Source organism: Pezoporus occidentalis, unplaced genomic scaffold (genome assembly GCF_034315485.1).
Source record: "Pezoporus occidentalis ecotype Australia unplaced genomic scaffold, CSIRO_AGI_Poc_V1 ctg55, whole genome shotgun sequence".
Lineage (NCBI taxonomy): Eukaryota > Metazoa > Chordata > Aves > Psittaciformes > Psittacidae > Pezoporus > Pezoporus occidentalis.
The window spans coordinates 1,235,832-1,258,552 of record NW_026915888.1 but is presented as its reverse complement, the minus strand read 5'-3'; the positions used below and the strand labels follow the sequence as shown (position 1 = coordinate 1,258,552).

The following is a 22,721-nucleotide window of genomic DNA, read 5'->3' as shown; positions in this document are numbered from 1 at the left end:
TTACTCTGTTGTTGCTGAACTTAACGGTACTGAACACTACAACTACTTCTGTGGCAACAGTAGAAGCTGATGTGACAATTTCTTTTCAAGGCTTGTGATTTAGTCAATTGGGCTGTAACTTAACTGCTGCTTAGGCTTGCTGGTTTGTACAGCTGTTCCCCACCTCTGTATCGCTGTAAAGAAAATTACTGTAATATCCAAAGTCTTGGAAAATGGTCAGACACAGGACAGGAAGCTCTTGGTTAGTTTTTTCTCTCCTGCACACGTAGTATATTCAGGTTGTCTACAGCCCTTGTTCTGACATGACTTAGAGCAGAGGAAAATTTTGAGTTAGGTTTTCTGGCAGTGAATCTATCCTGGAAAGTGCTATGAAATCAGCCGGAAAAGCGATCTTGCCCAAATTATAGATGCAAATTCAGTCATCATGTCAGGCAAGCACATTTTCGCTGAGCAGATTTTAATGTTTGAATATGGTTAAATCAAGCTAAACTTATTTTCCAGTTCAGTGTCAGCCCAAGTAACACGGAGGGGTACTGCAAACACTACAGGGGAGGGAGGAGGAATGAAAAAGGAGCAGAGATACTCCCTTATTGTCCATCTGTCTTACTGTATGGTTTGTTCTGCCCTCTTCTTACAGTAGAGGAGACCTCTTTGTAGTGGTGCACCCTACAATGATTTACTCATTAAAATCGAAGCATATTCTATAGAAGAAGCAGGGGGGTGGATAAATTGTGATGAAAATACAATTTCTGTTCCCTTAACATCACAGCACATTTATATAAATGGAAATGTTTTTTTCTCCTTAATACTAAGGTTGCAGTTATACTGTTTCTATCTTCTGACTGTCATTTTTCAACAAGGATCTTGCTTACAGTGGAAAAGAATCTGGCATTATTTGGTATTCCTTCAAGTCTGAGATCCACTGCTTATCCTCCTGGGCTTTCAATACCCACTAGGAACAGTCAAGTCTAGAAGGGGATATATGGCAGTTACAGGTTGCATTTACATCTTTTCAGATGAAAACTGAATGAAGTTAGTTCATTTGGAACTATAGCAGTAGTTTCCTAGTGTCCTTCCTCTTTCCCATCTCCTGTGTCCAAACCACTGTAACACTTTCTTCCTCTTCACATTATTCTTGTCTTGAACTTGGGGCAATGCCTGCAGATATGTCTGGAGATAGGTCAGACAAGTTGTCTCTGGAAATGTAATGTGTAGTCCCTGAAAGGCAGTAAAACCCAGTTTCCAATTCCATTGTTACTTTGTGTTTGAATTATTCAGCAATACTGGTATACTTGGTTCCTTTTTATTAGAACTCTATGTTTTATCTTTGTTCTTATAAAAAGTAACATGTTCATCAGGAACCCTGAATAATTCAGTCTTGCTTCATAACTCAGGAAGCTCACTCTTTTTCAAGGCATTTCTTGCCTAGGTGTTTCGGAAATCAAGCAATTCTCCTATGAACAGTTGCTGCTGTGTTGTAGAAGTGGATTTTAACTACCATGCTGAGTACAAGGTTACAGAATTTGCTGCTGTATCGCCTGAGGCAGCCTCAACTCTTTCTCTATAGGAAAAGGACAAAACAACATTTTGGTTATTCCAGACAGTTACCCAAGTATCCACAAGGACCTCTTCAAACTTTAATTCTTCATAAAGCGTCTCCTTTCAGGATTATTTTAGCTAAGTATTGGCAAGAGAAATAGCGTTTTTCCTCTGTCAGTTGACATCTTCATCAATGTATCACTTTTTGAGAAACATAAAGCATTTTAATTAAACTGTGAATCCATTTAATGCCTTCAATAAACGTTGTTCCTATGTGTTTAAATTACTATCAATTACTTAGGAAAAGATGTATCAAGATGCCCTGGAATGCATTAATGAGACACGAATTTCAGCATTTGCCAGAGAACTATAAAACACCAACTGCAAAGGGTGTTGTTTTAGCAGCAGCTTTGCGGAGGTGATCTTGTGTTGTTAAAACTCAATTTACAGGTCACAAAACCAAGAGAGGAGCTGTAGGAATTAAAAGTTGATCATCACTTTCCACGCGACTTTAGCAACTGAAGTATAGCAAGAAACAAAGCCTGTATAAAGACCCCTGTGTTGGGTTTTTTCCTTCTGTATGCATTGTTCTGCACGAGCATACAAGTCCTATACCTTCATATTTTCATTGCTATCATACCACTAGACACTTCTAAATTGCAATGCTAGTACTCTTCCTTGTGTCCACTTTCTATCTTCCAGCCCATTTGAAAACCTGCTTTTTCCACTTCTGAGATGAGCTGCTTATTTTACCCTTTCATTTCATTCTGAGCAGAAAAATTGCCAATTTCCTATTGTTTAAAAACTCCCAGGCTCCAAATTCCTGCCTTTGGGCAGGGTTCCAGTGCTGGCTGGTCAATGCCAGCAGAGTGGACTTAATTTTTACAAAATGAATTTGTAGTTTATGAGTTTTCATTTTGACTTGTTTCACATTCGAGATGTGCACATCCTCTCTCTTGCACTGTGCAGTGAGGAATGTCCTTAGGTATTTACTGATTTTCCCAGCACTTCTTTTCATTAAACTCATGATAGAAGAAGGAATTCTCTTTGCTGTGTTTATATTTGCTACACTTTAGGAACAGGCAGGACAGGTGTTTGTCCTTTCATTTATTTCCCGTTTAAGCCTCTTCCAGATACCAATTATATGACTAATTGATTATCCAGAGAGGAACTTCATCATTTCCTGCTTAGGTAATTGCTCTCAAAAGCAATGAAAATTACACTAGGCAACAATCGATTAACCCAGCCAGCCCCCAGCAATTTACACTTGTGATGTGTTTTGTGTTGCACATTTCTAGGTGATGTAGATTTCTAGGTGATGTAGAAGCCTTGTGTAGTGCAGCAGCAATCATAGAATCATAGAATAGTTAGGGTTGGAAAGGACCTTAAGATCCACTGAACCATGTCACCCAAGGCCTCGTACAACCTGGTCTTGAACACTGCCAGGGATGGAGCAATCACAACCTCCCTGGGCAACCCATTCCAGTGCCTCACCACCCTCACAGGAAAGAATTTCCTCCTTAGATCCAATCTAAACTTCCCCTGTTTAAGTTTTAACCCGTTACCCCTTGTCCTGTCACTGCAGTCCCTAATGAAGAGTCCCTCCCCAGCATCCCTATAGGCCCCCTTCAGATACTGGAAGGCTGCTATGAGGTCTCCACGCAGCCTTCTCTTCTCCAGGCTGAAAAGCCCCAACTTTCTCAGCCTAAATCATTCTGTAGGTTTTTTTTTTTTGTCATGTCTCATGGCTAAAATCCCTATAACTTTAATTCTGGTGATTTCTTCAGGCAGTAAATTCATTACCTATAAACCTACAGGTCTGTGATTTTTCTGTTTCATCCCTAATCCAGAAGTGTTTGCAGAATGCTGCCCATCTCACAAGATTTTCCACTGTGGTATCAGGTTGGCAGGAGCTGTTTCCATGTGATAGGACTGAAACTGTCTTTTCAGAATGAAATCAGTCTTTGAAAAAGCCTCCCATCTTTGTGTTTGTTTTGCTCACTGCAAACTAAAACTAATATGGAAACAAATCTTCCTCTGTTGATGTAGGAAATGAAGTGTTTTGCCCATGTTTCCGTGGCAACAATCAGACTGCCACAAATGAACATGAAACAACTCTTAGTTCTGCAGAATTTAACTAGTTTGATATTATTACATTACAAATCATTCAGCCTTTGCTTGGATTCTAAGATGCCTTCTGAGAGCCCCAGCATGATTTCTAGACAGTGATTATTGCTATCTCCATTTTAAATGCTGAACAAGAGAGGGAAGCACAGAGTGGCTTAACTCATTTATCCCCAAGTCACAAAAGAAACAATGATAGAACAAGAAGACAATCTAAGGGCATCCTTCCTTCCCCACTGGCTAGGACAGCCACTGCCCATGCACTAAGATGCTGAGAATGTCAAGAGCAAGGGGAAAGTTGGGACTTCTTCTGTGGCATACCAATTCAAAGGATGCCATCCATTTTGTACCTTATTAATTAAACATAAAATGAGATCCTACTTTTTATACCTAATAGTGGATAATGATTGGAGCTAAATTCTGCTTCATTTATCCTAGCAAATAAGCAAAAGATCTTAATGGAAAAACTAAAGGGTTTCTCATGTCCAGGGCTGCAATGTCTTGTCTAATTTAACATTTAAATTCAAGTACATGAAGCTACACAGGGTGTCTGGCTGGGAGCTGCTGTAACAAAGTTGACATTCAGTCTGTGGACAAATAAAGCAAACACGGCAGCCTTTCAGAGAATTCATATCCAGAATGTTCAATGCTTGCCTGGCTCTCCATAGTGCTGTGTTAGAAAAGAAGTTTAGGTTTCCGTACTGAAATACTGATTCATAGAAACAGTCATTTGGTCCTTATTTTTCCTATTTGCTGATGGAAGCAGTAATAACAGGGATGAACTTTCGCTTCTGCATTACCTCTAAAAACTAAGCACGAAAAGATCTGTTTGCTGTTCATGTTTTCAAAGGAGATTTAATGACATAAAATATCTGTTGAGGAATAATCAAATTTGATTGGTAAGAGCTTTTTCTCAGTGAAAAATACAGAGGAGTTCTATAGTGTTTCAGTTTTCTGCTCAGTTCACAGTATTACACTTGATTATAGATTTTAATCAATGTTGGAAAAGGGATCACTATCACAAACTGGTATCAGAATTAAATAGCTGTAATTCTTTTCCCATTATATGATTGCTTCAGTTAAAGTATAAATCACAGCAGCTTCAGAATTAATACAGAAGTGTTTTATGACATAGAATGTGACTTCTCCCCAGGCAAATCAAAGTAGGTGTTTGTAGTAATCTGAAATGGGAAAGATGTATCTTTAATTATAAATGAATAATCTAAAATATTATATTCTGAAGAAAGTATAACCTGCTTTCATTGCCCTTGGAGTGAAATAATTTGTATCAAATGAAATCCCACTAAATAAATGACAGCTCACTGCAGTGTAACAGAAAGCAGATCTGGTCTAGGTTAGTTCACAGGCAGAATTATACCTGGCATTTCAAAATTGCCACAGGATTGTCAAGTGCAAGCATTCAGAAACCTCAAAGCTATCTTAAATATCATATACATAGATATATATATAATGATACCAAGTCTGTCGTATGGCTTTGATATTTTTAAATCTTTCTAGTTTATATTTATTATTTCCCCAGCAGCAGTAAGAATAAAATCTTATTGGCTTTTGAAGAGAAAACCGAAGTCCTCCTCTGGTATTAGGGTCTAGAGATTTAAGGGAATCATCCAGTATTGCAGGACCCAGGTTCAATCACAGAGATGGAAAATGCAGGCTAGGCTTCTTACAAACCTGAGATCTGACTGACAGTCATTGCACAAGCAGTTATCAGCTAGCCAGCTGTACCAGTGTGGAGATCCAGGTGCTTTCTCTTTGTTTTCCTCGCACTCATTTGCTAGAAGATTGTGACTGAAAGTCTAAGGGAGCAGTTTTCATTCCAGGAGAGGCAGGGCTGGGCTTGGAGGCACCCAGGAGTGGAGATCAGTGATGGCTTTCCTGAAGAAAGAGCCACACTGCTTTGGCCAAGCAGTGACAAGCTGGAAAGGTGGAGATCATCTGGAGTGAGCATCAGGATGCCTGTTGTCAGAGATGCTTGACTGGGTTGTTACAGGGTTCCTTTGAAAAGGGAGCAGAGACCTGAGGCTGACTGAAGGAAACAGTTTTTAGCTCCTGTTAAGTATCTGTTAAGACAGATACTGCAGAGCTGTGTCCTCCCTGCAGGGCAGGAACAAAGGCTTCTTCATTTTCTCATGTTCCACCAGCTAAAGATTAGAGCAGTCTTTTGAAGCTCTACACTTCTATCCCAGGAAGCTTGAGGCTGGATCACCCCGGGGGCCTTGGGGACTCTAAACCAAACTGTAGAGCTGCTGTCATGAAACATATGCCAAAGCCCTGTGAGTCCTGGAAAAGTGGGTTATTTTTGTGCCATCGCTACTTCCTGGAATTGATAATTGAATGGAACATCTGACCAGTGTCCTGTCTGTGGGTCTTTTAGGTCTGTTTTCCCTTTAGCTTACCGGGGTATGCAGAAACATCCCCTCAGGTATAGCACATATGAGCAGAAATTATCACATAATGGAAGTGCTTGGAACTGGGAGAAACATCATGGCACTGGTGCCAGATTAGACTTTATTGAACCATGTGAGTGCTCTGTACTTGTATGTTCATTGAACCTTTGCCTTGCAGGCAGGAGAATTGTTAGTTAGAAGTGAACCTGGTGCTAGCTGAATAGCAAAGCAAGTACCCAGCTGTGTTCCACAGCTGCTTCTTACCAGTGGATGTTTGTCTTTTCAGATTCAAAAGAAAGTGTTCAAAAGACAAATGTCTTCCCTAAACATATCTGAGGATATGAGATATTTAAAACCTGTCCTAGTGTAGGGAAGTATTTGAGATATATTTGCAGTCTCTTAAGATATAAACCAGAGAGGTTCATTGTCAGAAATCAGAACAGGAGCTTTTCTCTTATGAGTCCTTAGCAATATAACTTTGGTCTTTTGTGTGTCTCTTTGCTAGCTGCTGGCCAAATACCTACCCTGCTGGCTGTGACTGATTATCACATCCACCAATAGCACACATTTCCTAACTTACCTTTGCTATCTTTTTTTTCCCTTCACTTATTTTCACTGCATCAGATTTCTGTACATTTGTCAAAGAAACTCATTTAAATACTCAGGTTCTTATCCTCTGCTTCAAAAAGGAAATCTGCAGAGTCCTTTGAAGCATCTCTTGCCTTGGATGGCCCTTAGCAATGTCAGAAGCAATTATATGTCAGTTGTAAGAAATGGTTTTCTAAAGTGCCTGTAAAAATTAAAATAGATGTTTCTATGCACTATACCTATGGCTTCAGCCACTCAAATGTTAGAGTCCTCCAAAGCAAACCTATACAAGGATACTTCACAGGGATGGAATAAATGCTGACGGTTTGAGATGCTGCTGTTCGACTGCCTGGAGAAATTCCATTTGCTGAAAATAATTCACATCCATGTTTGAAACATTCAGGCTTAGGGTAATTAATTTTCAGCTGAATTGATTTCTGTATGCAAATTGCTCGGAGTAATTATGCAGAGGGGAAGCATGCGAGAGAGAAAGAGACTTGGATTATCTGAGCTTGCTAATCGAAGACATGTTCTCCCCTAGACTTGGGGGAGGGCTAACACCAACTTTCTCCCTAATGAAGCAGAATGATTTCTGGCGAGATTTGCAGAAGCAGAATAAAACCCATTGGTAACTATTTGCAGTTTAGACAGGGCAGGGGAGTGTAATCTGTTATTAAGCAACATTTTCTAAACCCAGAATTAACAATCTCAGCTCTGAGCAGAACTGTGACACTCGACTCCAGTGGTCTCAGCCACTCAGCGTGGCGTAAAGTAAGAAAATCTGGGGAAAGAGTGTAGGCAGAAACCATCTGAAGTCAATCACAAGCTCACATAGGTGTCTTGTCCATACAAGCTCAGTGGGGTAGTCCTGTTGCACTCAGACTAAGCTCTGCTAGCAGTCTAAACTCAGCACATGGATTGATTGGAGTTTATCACTGGAGTATTGGAAACTGTCATGTTTTCACAGAGAGGCAGAACAAAGTTCACCTGAGTGCTCTTTAAGGTAATATGTATGGCCATGTTCACCTTAAGAGAAAAAAAAAAACATAAATTATCTACTTTAAAGCTGAGTAGAATCATAGAATCATAGAATAGTTCGGGTTGGAAAGGACCTTAAGATCATCAAGTTCCAGACCCCCTGCCATGGGCAGGGACACCTCACACTAAACCATCTCACCCAAGGCTTCGTCCAACCTGGCCTTGAACACTGCCAGGGATGGAGCATTCACAACCTCCCTGGGCAACCCATTCCAGTGCCTCACCACCCTCACAGGAAAGAATTTCCTCCTTATATCCAATCTAAACTTCCCCTGTTTCAGTTTTAACCCATTACCCCTTGTCCTGTCACTACAGTCCCTAATGAAGAGTCCCTCCCTAGCATCCCTATAGGCCCCCTAGTAGAAGCTCTAATTCTGGGGGGAGGTCTATGCTTTACTTTAAACAAGTGAAATGTTAAAACCAAAACTGTTTTTAGCTATCATGTGTTGAAAGCATGCCCCTTCCTAGCAAAAAGTCAAGGTCCGTGTTAGGAGAGGTTTTTATTAATGCAAGTTTAAGGTGGCTGTATGGCTTCTTGCATGTTTGCTATGCAACAGTTTTCGAAGAAGCATAGAGCAAAATTCCTCCAAGTCAACCTCTCTGCTTTGATCACACTTTCTTTGGCTGTCACCATGCTGCAAGAGGAGATGAGATGCTAATTCGAAGCATTGCCTCTTGGATGAGCTGCCTTTTGAGTTTCACTCTGAATGGGGAGGAAGCCAAGTGAAGAGTCAGCCTTTGGCCCTTGCCTACCCAGGCCAGCTCAGTCCTCAGCTTTCTCATTCCTGTGCCCTAGCTGATGCCTTGTACAGTCAGGAGCTGTGCTTTCCTTCTCATGTTTGCCTGTGGCATATTGCTGGAATCAAGTAATACATAATAATATTAAACAGCACACCTATCATGTAATGCATCATTAAATTGAGAGCCTTTGGTTTATTATCAGTCTCTTTTGTCTTAAAATACACACTAGGATCTCTGCATTAAAGGCAGCAGGTCCTGTTTTCCGCTTCATCATACCTTTGTCAACAGATGTTTTTCTTTTCTCATAGTCAGAGCAGTTCCAAGGGGATTGCATGAAAGCAACTGCTCCTGACATTTTGTTATGCAGAAGTATTTTGTCAGTGAGTGATCATAGTGCTTATTGTCAGGCAGTTTTGAAAACAGCCCCCCCAATATTTACATAATGCCATTTTTTTGGATTGTGTAGTTTGTTTCAGCTCCACGAAGCAGCTGGGAGTTGGAAATTACTCCTTTCCCCCAAACAAATGGTCATAAAACCAGAATCGAGCTCATAAATCTTGCTGTGAACTAGTTGTACAGTTTCTGCAGGATTACACATCCATTGCTGCAAGACCTTGAAAGTACTTATTTGTTATCACCCTTTTAAAGTCAAATGCGTGAAAAATAAATGTACTCCATTATGATTAACACAATGACCCACAACTGCGCCTATGGAGGTACAGCCTTACAAAGCAAGTTCTGCCTGTATTGCCATTGTCTGAACTGAGGGGTTTCCTGCAAGTCGTAAGTCTTCTTTTATTGTGGTAATATATAAAAACATGAAATGTAATAGAAAAGTATCTCAACCACTGGTGTTAGGTCTTTGTCCAACACTGATTTATATTGCGAACGCACAGCCTCTGGTGAATGGTACAGGGAGGGGAGAGGAAAGTAGGTTCAGTTCATGAGCAAACGGTCTCTGATGCCCTTTGTGGAGCTGGGAGAGAAAGGGGTTTGGGATGCTGCTGGTGTCTGTAATCCTTTGGGGCTTAGAAAGAGATGACAGCATAGCAAGAGGAGGTTGCTAATGGTCTGATGCAATCACTGGTGGTTATTGTTTCCAATTACTCTGGTATCTCTGTAAGTTAACCACAGAGGATTCAAAGCTTTAAGAGGGAATTTAGGTTGCTATGCATAATAAAAACTCGGCAAAAAAAAGGGAATGCAAGTCTTTATTCTCTCAGTGGCAGGAATTCTAATTCCACACCTCTATTTTTACAAATGGGCCCAGCACAGGTTTTGGGTCACTGCCTACATATGAAACCCTTTCCCCTTTGCAGTGCAATCAGCTAACCTATGAGTACAGGTTTCCTACAGAAATGTTGTGGCCAATGAAGCAGAAACTTGAGTCCATCTAAACACTTCTTCACTTGTGCTCTGGCAGGCAGGAAGAGACTTCACAGCTCAGAGTGCCAGGACGGTAGGCCAGAAAACAAGTGTCATCGACAGAAACATGAAGGTGTGCAGTGAGGAAGCGTGAGGTTTTTGAGTGAGATAAAACTCCAGAGATTCGAAGTTTTCTTTTCCTAGGGCAAAAAGCTTCTGAAAATGATTATACTGAGAGATGTGCAGTACTGCATTTCCCTGTGTTTCAGCCACCTGTCTCCCGGGATGGGTATTTCCCTTGGAGACCAATTGTGCAGAGATTTGATCAACATGGGAGAAGCTCAGGACAAGAAAATATGAAGGCTGGACTCACAAAAAGATAGTGACTCAAGTGGGGTTTCATGAAAGAATTTATCTTCATGTGAAACCTTTAATTTTAATACTGCCTGAACATATATCCCCTCCAAAAGTTTTGGAGCAGTCGTCAGCTACTGCCAGGTCAGATTAACCAACCACATCGATTTCACCTTCACAGTCTAAAGAAAAAGTGGAATATTAAACATATCACATATTAAAGCCAAGCTTAAGGTATTTCTATTATTACTGTGCAGACAAACCCGAGTAACTGTATGCAAACTCTTTGACACAGAAAAAGGATGGCTGCAGTTTTCTTTTCAAGCTGATAGAATAACATCTTTACAATAAAAAACTCAGGTTTGTTGTGTTTTTTTCCTCACTCCTCCTCTTCCCACTTTCATTTATTTATTTGTACTTTTGGCTCTCCCTTGTCAAAGATTTCAGACTCATCGCTTTAGGACAGAAAGAGCTGTGATGACAAATGCGGTTGTTGCATTTCATCTTATTCCCAAGGGTCTTTTCTTCTGCAGATGATGAGCATCTGCTCCTAGTCATGTAGAAATCTGATTAACAAAGCAGGATCTTTGATTAGCATATTCCAGAAATTGTTTCTTATTACAAGCTCTCCTTAGGGCTCGTGTTGCTTAGCAGGAGGGGCAACCTTCCAAACTTACTTAACATCTTGAGGAACTTTGCAGACATAGAAATCCCTATTTTGACCTTTTATGTGCATATGGATCACGCATTTTGCATAAGTGGGGAAAAAACTCCTTAAATAATAATTCACATTGTGCGGTTTTTGGGTGCCTTCTGACATAGCCCACAGTTTTGCTTCAATTTAATAAACTTCCTTCTACTGGTTTTGAACTGTGTGTAAGGGCTGCTTGTAATGAACAATAAATGATCTTCTATAGTGTGTTCCACTCAAAGATCTTCATGAGCGTTTCCACCATGAATGAAATAATTCATCCAACATGCAAGAAGGGAAGAGCTTTATTTGTTGTTATTGCCAGGTAATTCTTTTCAGATTTTAGAAGCAAGACACAGAAGTGGAGAGAAGTGGAGGCCTTATATAAATGGAAATAGTGACTGGGATTTCAACCACATCTTTTCCCATCCCTTTGCTTCCAACTGATGACCATTCTACAATAGTTTCCGTTTTGAGACAAGGAGGCACAAAAGTACCAAATGTAATCAGTTCTAAGTAATGTTAAGTTTGATGGCTTTGTAATGCAAAATAACTGCGGTGCTTGGAGGTAGTTGGCATAGTTTCAGGCCCTCAGGGCCTCAGTACAAAAGGTGTGAGAAAAGCAGAATAGAAGGACAGGACCTGGGATGGGGAGTATCCCGGACTAGCAGATGCCCAGGATGAGAGCAGTTAAACTAACTGATAAGTAGAAGGCCAGGATGATTGCCATGTCTGTAATGTTAATTAAGCTTGTTGGGAAAAGTAAACGACCCTTAAAGACCACCACATTTTGTATTCATGCCGGAAACCTTTTGGAGAATGTTGTAATATGCTCAGTGACCATGTAAGCATGACCTGTATAGCAATTCGGGGACACACGTTAGGAGGAGCTATCCCCCGTGTCTCCCGGCGCCGCAGTAAAGAATAGCTGCTTGTCAACTTGAAACTCTGTTGGCAAGTTTGTTCCTGGAGTTTTCTCCGAATCGGTTTTCAATACACAATTTTTTAATTGCAAAATATTTGAAAGTTGGGTCTTTTTAAGCAATAGTGTATTGTGTGATGCTATTTCAGAGCACATACTTCAGAATTGCATGCGGTTTTATTGCCTTAGAAGACTTAAGGAATTCCTGAAGTGGATACAGTTCTTTAATGCTAAGTATTGAAACTGTGCAAGATGTCCCCTAGACCAGGTGGGCCTAAATCTTGCTTCTCTTATTCATGACAAAATCATATCGACCTTCAAAGCTAAACCCATATTCCCACTAACTGGCTGACAGAAAACTACGAGCACAAGGCCAGAGAGCACTCACCAGCAGCCCAGCAATGTTGGCAGCTATTAGCCCTGGGCTCCTAGCCAACTTGCGCAATGGTTTCTGTTGATGCAGCATTTTGCATCAAGGATGTGTCACCAGCAAAACGCAGACAACGTGCATGTGCTCCAGTAAAAGAGCAAAGCCAGCTGCAGGCGAGCAAAACTTCTGGTCATTGCATATTTTCATGTGGATGTGGCCTTTGAATCTCATCAGCCCACTCAACCAATGCTCTGGTGACCCTTCATGCTCCAGTAGTGCTCACTCATCAAAGGCTTTGCAGAAGGAGGGTATCTCGCTCTGGTTTGCATCTTAAGAATAGGTGAGGAAATTGTGGCTTACCATTTCAATCCCTGCCATGTATCTGCCTCAGTCTCCAGTGAGAGCAAAGTAAAAGGATTAAGAAAGTCGGTCTTACCCTGTGTGTTCTGGGAAGGTAAAGAGAAGGGGATGGGCTATGCCTCCAGCCTGTTAGTTTTGTCTTGGAAAAGACACTAAAAGGCAACAGCCTTTGGTCTTTTCAGTGGGGCCGACCCTGGCCCCGCACGCAGTGCCTATGTATTGTCCTAATGGCAACTCATGGGATGCTGATGCCTTGCTGTTTATGGTAAGGGAACACATGGTCTCCCTTTTCCATCAGTTTTAATGGCTTGAAAAAGAAAAGCTTTTAACACTTTTGTTTTGTTTTTACGATTTCCCCCGTGTCTTGCACCAAAGGCATTCCACTAAATACATATGCACTACTGAAGCTCAATTGCCCATCACAAATGTGTAATGGGTGTTAATGTGGTGAGAACTTGTAGCTATGGCTGTTTAAACCAACACCAAACAGCTGCACGGCAGGAAAACAGAAGAATCCTCTGCTTGATGAAAGGACATTTGCTGTCATATAAAGAGATTTGGTGCATAGTGAAGTGAAGCTTCTTGTACTTCAAAGAGTGTCCTTTAAAAGTTTCTCTAATGGTTCTGTAAAAACGGGAAACTCAGTTATAGTAATGTGCAATAAGAGCTTTATACAGTCCCCAAAACCAAACTAAAGTAGCTCGTTTCCAAGAGTGGCCCATTATCTGGGGAGGGAGAGAGGAAGTAAAATGTGATTTGAGGATACATTGTAGAGGAACAGAAAGTCAAATCCATACAAAATAATGCCCCAAAAAAGCTATCTAAAAATCAGTTCTTACACAAAGATGAAATTTCTCTGTATGGCTGTGAGCCAGATTTTAGCAAGAGGATTGCTAAAGGGGTATGTTCAGGAGGAAGGTTCATGGGATCTTTCCTAATCAAAACCATAAAGAGGGTACCAGAGGGTAAGCCCTAGTATCCTGCACTTTCCAATGCAGGACTGCATGTCACATTGCATGTCAGTTATTAGATAGCTTCTAAAATGCTAGTCATTTTGTTACTTGTGATTGTGTTTTATTCCACCATAACTTTTCTAGGAAATGAACTGCATGATTATTATACCAGAACTTTATCCCAAAGTATCATGTCTAATACTAATGTGAATGCCAAGTTACACTCAAATCACTGTTCAATAATCAGTCTTCAGGCTGTCGATCTCTGTTTAACATGCAGTCTGAAAACAGCAGCATATACTATAAAATGGCAAAGCATTTATTCACTCAGCAGTGGGAGTGTTCATTCTAACCCTTTGTCATCTGCCAAGCAAGAGATAACTTTATATACATTTCTCACTTTCTTTTTTAATGTATCTTTTCTTTTATAGCCCTTGATCCATCTAAAGATCCATGTTTGAAGGTGAAGTGCAGCCCACATAAAGTGTGTGTCACTCATGACTATGAAACTGCTATTTGCGTAAGCCGCAAGCAGCTGGTACACAGGTAAGGAAACTTCATGTTGTCGAGGTTTTTGTGTCTTCATAGGCATGCAGCATGATGAAAAGAAATGAAAGGAGAAAACTCCAAAAGGAACATTAAACCCCATGATTTAAAACATTGCTTTAAAGTTATTATTTATAATGGAGGTGATTCCAAAAAGATGAACTAGAATATGGTGCACCATGTAGTGTGGAGAGCAGAATGCTCCTTCAGTTCTGGGAGTGGTTTTCTCCTCCCAGAGAGCAGTAACTGTGCAGATTTTGAAGTCTGAAAATGTGCAATATGAAACATTGTGAAATATGAGACATCTACAGTTGCAATAACTTAATTAGAAGCAATTAAAAAAAAGATTATTAAAGATGGGGTTCTTTATATATATATATCAAACATCTTCTTGAATTTGCTGAAGAAGTGGCAAATGTTGGTGGAGCATTGTGGAGCAGCTCCCTGAGGAGTCACGTAATTACAGAAAGCTCCAGATCAGATTGCTGGATGACTGAATTACGAGCAAATGAAATAGCTAATGTGTCAAAAGCATTGGCCAAGCTGTCCAAATCGGACCACAGAACTTCACTGAGAGAAGCTGTGAATAAACAAAGCAAAGCCTACTGGGCATAGGTTGAAATTTGCTACAAACAATGAAGAATCAAGAGATTTATAAACAAATTTAGCGAAAACAAACTAACATTGCCCTATTTTGGAAGCAGAGCAAGTAGAACTAGGAAGGAAAGTGATCTGGAGTATCTCCAGAGTCTCTGTGAGTCAAGATCCAGAATAAAACCAAGGAAATAACCCTAACTGTCCTGTGATTAACCCAAACTATTCTATGATTCTATTGGGTTGCATGGTTTGGTGTGAGGTGTCCCTGCCCATGGCAGGGGGGTTGGAACTAGATGATCTTAAAGGTCCTTTCCAACCCAAACTATTCTATGATACTGTTCTATTAAATAAGCCCCTCCATTTACCTATAGATGTCAAATAAACCTGTACTGCTGTAATGAGCATCTCTGAGTGGTTGCTCTGTGCCTTAAGACAAATATGTTGCCTTGCTTTCATTACATTTGAGTGATAAATCTGGGGACTTGTCTCCAGTTTCCTGTCCTATTCTGTAGGGATGCAAAAATTTGCCTGTAACAACTCAGATCCCTAAATGTCATTGTCAGCAGAGATCGTAGTTCCGCAAGTGTTTAAGCCAAACTGAATTCAGGATGATCTGATTCCCACATACTTAGTACTGCATCTCATCTCCCTGGTACCTGGCTGAGGAAGCCAGTGCAGTAAAGAAAATACTGGCTTTGATTTATGCTACAAAGTTAATGGTGTAATGTGCGTGAGGCAGTATGTTTAATCTTTGGTTTTCAATATGGAATGAACCCTGGAAGGATGTTAGGAGTATGGCTATGTGCAGTCTTACATTCTAATGACGTTTTTGGCATTATATAGCTTACATTTTCTGGTTAAGATGGATTTAAAGCAGTTGCATTATATAGTAGTCCTTATGATATATAGCCATAGATGTTGAGCCAAATGCTTTTTGAGCTATTTCCAACACTTAATGCCCCCAAAATGGTCAAAGTGGTACAGAGTAATAGTATAGAGGAGGAGCTGAATCTCCTTTTTTTTCCAGAAACCAGGCTGTGTTTCATGTGATCTCTCTACGATCCCTCTGCTGCCTGCAGCTATTTCTGCTAACCTTTGAGTAGCACAGTGTCTATGGAGATGAATAGAAAAGTATTGAAAACTTACTTTGAAAAGTCTCCAAACAGTTTCCAGCAAGTTTTGTAATGCTGGAAGAACCACTGCTGATGTGGGATAGTGGCACATACATCCCCAAAGTGGTTTTATTCTCACAATACCCAGCTACCCTTGCCTCAGAGGGTGGACGTGGCAATGAGGAAAGTAACTAGGCCAAATCCTCTGCTGCTTTGAGTCAGTGGAGTGACACCACTAATGGTTTTCATCTTTAGTCCCACAACATTCTGTTCCTTTTTCTGGGCCTGACCTGAGTACTGCTGTATGTCTGACTCCACTCATATTTAAGGCTGTGTTAATTAGGAGTAAAATTCATTACAAGAGGTGGAGCTGCACCTATATAAAACCAGTGAAAGCCTGGATATATTAGCGTGGACATACGTGTAGTAAGAGCCATCAAGGAACACAGCACCATTGTGATTGCTTTGCACATCCACAGTGCTTTTGGGTATGCTCAGAAGGATTTTTCATTTCATGCATCATTATCAACTTGCTGTAGTGGCTTTATAAAGCATGTAGGCTCAGCAAAAAGTAATCTGGAGAGCAACATCTTGGCGTTATTGCTGAGGCTTCCAGACAGAGTTACGCTGATTTGCAGCACCTGATTAACTGGCCCACTGAATTGCTGCAGCACAAGGAAGCTGGATTTTTCCAGGTATAGTGTAGCTAACTTTGAATTCACCAGTGACAATGCAATGCCGTTCCTGTTTTGTTTCCTTTGTGCTGGGATATGCACTTTTTAAATCACTGCAGGAATACAATAACAGTGTATGAAATTGAGTTAAATGGAAGCTTGTTATTTTAGATTTACTCAAACCCTGGCTCCATGGTGGCTAACTCAGCCTCCAAGGCTTTCAGTCTCATGCCTTTACAGTAAGACTTTCACATCTGACAGCATGGCTGTCACATATTTCAGAGGGCAGTGGCTTTGATCCTACCCATGATGGACATGATGGTGCTGGGTGTGGGATCCCCTCACAGGGCACTGGGATGGGTTATGGGAGAGCAGCTTACAGTGTTGGTGGGTTTGGTCCTGGGTTCTCTCAGGGCTGCCGAAGGAGCTTTCTGGCAGTCCCATTCCCAGGGGCAGCCTGGGTCCCTCGTGGTCAGTTCCCTGCTTCCCTCTTCTTCCTCCCTTCCCCAGTCACTTGGTGAGCAGTGCTGGTCTTGAAGATAAGGGAGAAGATGTCCAAGAGGTGTTTCAGACAGAATCCCACGGCGTGCAGCAGGGGGTTGGAACTAGGTGATCCTTAAGGTCCTTTCCAACTCCAACCATTCTATGACTCTATAAGAGTGTTTTGTCAGGACATCCTCTAAGGTGTTTCCAGTACAAATTGGACAGGGCACTAAGAGAAAAGGCAAGGCTGAGCAGTGATTGAAGAGTATGAAAAAGACAAATTTCAAAGTACTTTCTTATATGCTTAATAGTCCTTGGACTAACAATAAAGCCTTACAGAATCTTTTGTATGGATTAAAACCCCTTTCAGTTTGAACATGATCTATGAGGAAAAGTTGTTATTAGTTCAGTTTTACATGAAAAGCAGTAGTTAATCGCTCATAGATTTCTCATACATTTGCAGTCCTCTAAAGCTTGATGCCCTTTGCCTCTGCTGGTGTTGCGAGTGCAGGTGATGGGAAGGAAAGATGTCACTCCTGGGCTTTTTTGAAAGGAACAGAATGAGAAAAGAGGATTGATGAAAATGTAACGGGCATGTTAACATGTCCAGGGTTTACAGCTTTATTCAGTCCATTTAACTCTCAATCACCAATTAGTTCATCACTGCAGCCTATGTCACTCATAAAGGTAATCAAGCAACGTCACTGCTTCTCTGCTGTGACTTAGAAATCCAGCTCTTTATTCTGTATTTCTTCATTACTGTTGAGGCTGTTGCTGCTGGCACAAGAGGCCACTACTGAGTTCCTCATGATTTTTTTGAAGATCTGGACGTGTTCCCAGATAAAACATCTGTTCTTCTAAATTACCTATCAAAAGCTAGGGCTGACCAATGTGGCAGTGATGGCACCTACACTTAGCCACAATGAACAGACAAATCTCCCTCTCTTCCTCTATAAATCCTGCAGGTGACACACCATTTCTGGGCCCTGTTTAAAACAAGTTCAGTAAAACGTCCCCATATGTGAAACTGGGCATTTTGACACCACTGCTATTCTATGTGCTATTTGTGTGTTTTATATTGTATCCAAAAGGGAATTCACTAATGAGGAAAATTAATAATTGCAGGAATGCCAGTGACCCATCTGCTTTCAAGAAGTGCTTGGGAGCTTTACAGTGCAGTCTTTGACTGCAACAAATGCGCTTTTAGGGATTTACTGAAAAGTTGTGCACATAAGCAAGGATTTTAAACACTGTTATTCCTCAGTGTCTATGCACTGGATCAACAGCTACCTTTTAAATTGCAATGAACATAGGGTCTATAAACCCTAACCCTGTTGTTCTGCTCTCCTCTGACTCATGCATATCTGTGTTTTCTCCTGCTTGCTTTGCTAAACGCTAATGAAGGTTGGCACAGCACCAAAGGCTCCTCTGGGGGAACATCTTCTTGTGCTGAAAACATGACTCCCACGTTCTCAGTGGCCTGAAAGATGTGAGGGTGGGCTTGATTTTAAGCTCGTGATGCTTAATTCTGCATGATTTATGTGGTAATGTTTATTAAAACCTGAATATGTGAACAATCTGCATGAGCTGTTGTGTAGAACCAAACCTGGGAGATGATTAATTCTCTTTGGATCTACTAATAACATCTGCTTGCTCCCCAATTAGCCTTGCTGTGTTCATAGCTTTTTCCTGGTCCCTTGTTCATTTTCATGCTGATTCAAAAAAAATAATGGTTGTTCACTTGTGCCTTAAGTACAACTCAGGAAAAAAACAACATATCCCAGAGGGATCTTTACAAAATAACATTGTTCAGCTTCCTGGTGGTTTATTTATCAGTGTTAACTGTGCGCGTTTCGCTTGTACAAGTTCTCTTGAAAGGACTACCACAAGTAGAAGACAGAAGAACCCAGACAATAACAGGACAAGACCATTGTGTAGTTTATTCATTTCTTTACTTTCTCCATGGAAACTATCCAACTAGGGTTTCTAGTAAGCTTTTATTACTTCCATCTTTCCTGCAAATCCCTACTTTTCCTTTAGTTTGGGCTAAAATGAAGAGGGAAGGGATGCGCCTTCCTAATAGGGTGATTTCTCCCTTTTCACTGTAGTCTTGTTGCTTTTCTGTAAGCTGGCGGATGCAAAACAGTGAAAATTATGCAGAAGAATTGGAAAACCTATTGTAAAAATACTGTTTTTTCAATTCTTATTTAGTCTTAGCTGAGGAAAAATGCAGTTATTTTCAACAGTGCTGCAGTGGAACGCAGTTTGTTCATCCATCTTGGGTAGGCAGCATGTCAAAGTATGTTCGGGGACACTGAGTCCTTCATGGAGTAACAGTCCCCTGTAAATTTAATGGTGAGATGTGGGACTCAGCTCAATAATTTAGGATAATGCGGCTCTATAATAAAATTGTTATGAAGATTAAATTGTTAATGGGTGCACTGGATGCAGGGAACATAAATATCAAAATCATTTTTCACATCCGCAGAGTTTTTCACAAGTTCTGGGATGAATTCCACAGTTAAGAGTTAATTTTTACTAAAGGTTTCTTTAGGGGAACCAAAGGAATTCTTTTGTTTATTAATATTTCAGAATTAAGGGAAGGAAACTGCCCAGTTCAGAGCAAAAAGAAAATCTTTTTACTTTTATTATAGGAAAAAATAAAACCGTTTCTACTGTGTTGGATCTTTCTTTCCAGATAATAATACAACAGTATTTACACCCCTCTGCAAACTGTGCTTTGGAGTCACTAAATCTGGGGTTTCCCTAGTAAAAAGAATGGTTTAATGAAAAACATTTTGTCCACCTCGAATGCCGAGCATTGATTTCTCTAATCTACTGGCATAGATTTTTGCTTCTGAAGAAGGAGCGTTGAAATATTTGATTAAACACAACAACATAACAGGTTGCATCAGGGTTTTTTCCCAAACAAATATATTGTACTGGGGAAATTGCCAAAGTTTAGGCTTATTATTCCCAAGGGTGCCTCTGATAGGATCTTGGAGAATTGTTTTAATCCTCTGTGAATGAAAGCTTTAGACATGAACAGGATGGAGTAAATGGCTTTTCTTTTTGTAATTTGTAAACTATAGTGCATTACTCTGAAAGAGTATTACTCTTTCTGCTATCTAATCACTTATGGTACATTGCACAGTTTAACTGTAGCTCATGTTGTTTGTCCAGAAAAATAAATGAGAACCCAGGAAAATCAAAGAGAAGGGGGGCTTTGAGGTCACAGCACATAGTGTGATGTGCAAGTGGTGTGCAAGTGATGCACGGGGGTCCTTAGAGAAAACATGAAAGCTTTTAAAAGTATTTCATCTCTGGACTGCCTGACACCAAAGGCATGCCTCTGCTACAGTGCAAAGGCTTTGGATTTTGCAGCAGACACATGGAAATTGGGAATGTTTGTTTTTCCTCTGTGGGCTAAGTTGCCTTTTAATAAGACGGAGAGCACGTGGTATGGCATCCCATCAATCTGCAAGTGCTCAAGGGGACCACTGAATATTAAAAGAGAACAACACAAGAGTCTGGCTCTATCCTTTAGTCCCTGTTCCAGTTATTTTTAAGATTTCGATTATGAAAATGACGATCTAGGCATGAACTCCCAAAGGTCAATAACTTCTCCTCCAAGTCAGTCTCCATCTTTAACAGCCTGGGATTCAGTCCAAGGATGCTATAATATTGGAACAGCCCTCGCTGGTTTTAAAAGCAGATATTACTCTACTGAACAGGATAATCTGTAAACTGCAGGACTCATTCTCCAAGTGGTCCATTTCTCATTTTCAATCCTGCCTAAGGTAAATTGCTTTTAACTAAAGAGACTGTAGGGAGAGTCTGTGGAGGGACTAGCTTTTATCAGTCAAGATGATGAGCTAGTTCTGTTCTGAGTCATGAGAGTGACCTACTTGCTGCCAGGAGTTTCTGCACAAAAATACCTCCATTTATTAGGAGGAAGCTGGCTTTGGTATCTCCCCTCAATAGACAAGACTTCCTGTACCTTTTAGGCTGCTTTCTGGCTTTCCTGAGCAGTAGATATGCTGTAGACTGGTGTATTTCAAAACTCAGAGGTAAAAGACCCCTGAATATTAGCAAACATGTAGAAGGAATGATCCATGTTCTTTGGCTTTTAAATACTGCAGTCATCTTTAAAGCTGAATTTGAATACGGTTCCTGACTCAAAGCAAAAACTGCCCAAGTTTTGCACTGGGCATTTTGGCATTTCATGCATTTTCAGACTTCCACAGAAGAATGCAGACTTGCTAAAGTATGGTCAGGCAAAGCACAGATACCTCCCATGGTAGAAGATTGTCACCAACAGCCTAGGTGTGAAACTTTCTGCATCCCCAGACCAATTAGGCACTCTGCGCTTCCCTCCCCAGAGCTGGTGACTTACTGCTAGTCATGCTTCATCAGCTCTAGAGCTCATTAGAGTAGTGCAAGGTGACTGTCTCCCATTGGACATGAGTAAATTTTAAAATACAGGATAGTGTGTAACTCTTTTATAATGGATTTTAGCATGTGTAGTCCTCATCTCTGCTTTGGCAACAGCAATGGATGAACTTGTTCTTGCTATCAACAGGGAATTTGCTCTATTTTATTCACAGTCACCAAGAGCCTGGCAGCTGGGGTGAATGTCTTACTGCTAAGGTCATTGTCTTTTATGCTGCAGCTCCTATCTTACTGTGCTCTACTTTACTGTGAGGATGCTGTGAGCACAAAAGGAAACACAATGGTTATTGAGACATTCTCCTGCTGCGTAATTCCTTTTAGACCAGTATCAGAGCACTGACTGAAAACCACCTCGGTACCTCTGGATACCTTTGTTATCATCAGAAAGTTATTATATTGAATAGAATAAGAAAATAACCTATTATCTTCTGCTGTTTAATTAACGTAGTTTGTGCATATAAAGGTAATATTATGGAATGGGTTGAAAACTGCTTTCAAATGCTTTGAAAACTGTAATATTCCTGTTCATAGTATTTCTAGTTGTACGCTTTTAGAAGTATATAAAAACGGACCAGAAGTGACTTCTTGGATCATTAAGTCCAATTCCTCTGCAACAGTATCATATAAACTTTTTCATTAGCCAGCCAAGTTCTGTCTTAAAGATAATAAGGTTTATTGCCCCCTCTACTCCGTTTAGAAGAACCCCTAGCATCTCAACCTTTCTGGTTAGGAAGCTGGTAATATACAGACTAAATTTATTCGAATCCAGCTAAAATGAGGAGTTTTCCTAATTGGGTCCTCAGTATTTATTTGGAAATCATGACCTATGGTTTTGCCAGGCTTTTTTTTACAAGAAAGCTCTCTTAAAGAAAACATTTCTCTTGAATGTCACAGTTTTCCTTTGTAGCAGAGCTTATTGGGCTTGATGCTGAGATCAGTGAAGGAATGAAACCCAAAACTATCACTTTGTCTTCTTTCTATTTAAACTCTTTACACATCTTTAGGTATCATATTCCCTCTGAGTCATTGCTTCTTGAGATTGTAATCTTTATTTCTTATATTAATCCCCTCTTCTAAATGCCTGTTCTGTCCATGCCTGCTTTAAACCCGTAGTTGTCCTTCCATGAGCCCTGGTAGAATAGCTGCAGTTTGGAGGTCTGTATTCCAGGTAGGCTTTCAGCTGAGCTTTCTGGAGAACAGCTCTGGCTTTGATGTTCTGTGCATCTCTGGATTGATACATATGGCAGATAAATGTGCAATTCACTGTTTCAAGGATTTCTACATAGCATTATATATCTCTTTTGTCCTCAGTAGAAACATACAATAGCCAAGATTACCTTTCTCTGAGCAAAAGCTTTTTTATGAACATGATAATAAAAGGATAAGGAGGAGGGAGACTAAAAT

At 40.5% G+C, this 22,721-nt stretch overlaps 1 protein-coding gene across 1 annotated transcript in view; it reads left to right on the top strand.

Annotated features, from left to right (window-relative positions):
* Positions 1-22,721, top strand: part of SPOCK1 (SPARC (osteonectin), cwcv and kazal like domains proteoglycan 1) — a 287,946-nt gene that overhangs the window by 155,429 nt on the left and 109,796 nt on the right. Inside the window, exon 4 of the mRNA XM_062638044.1 lies at positions 13,885-13,999. Within this exon, the coding sequence (XP_062494028.1) occupies positions 13,885-13,999 (115 nt within the window). The remainder of the gene's footprint in view (positions 1-13,884; positions 14,000-22,721) is intronic.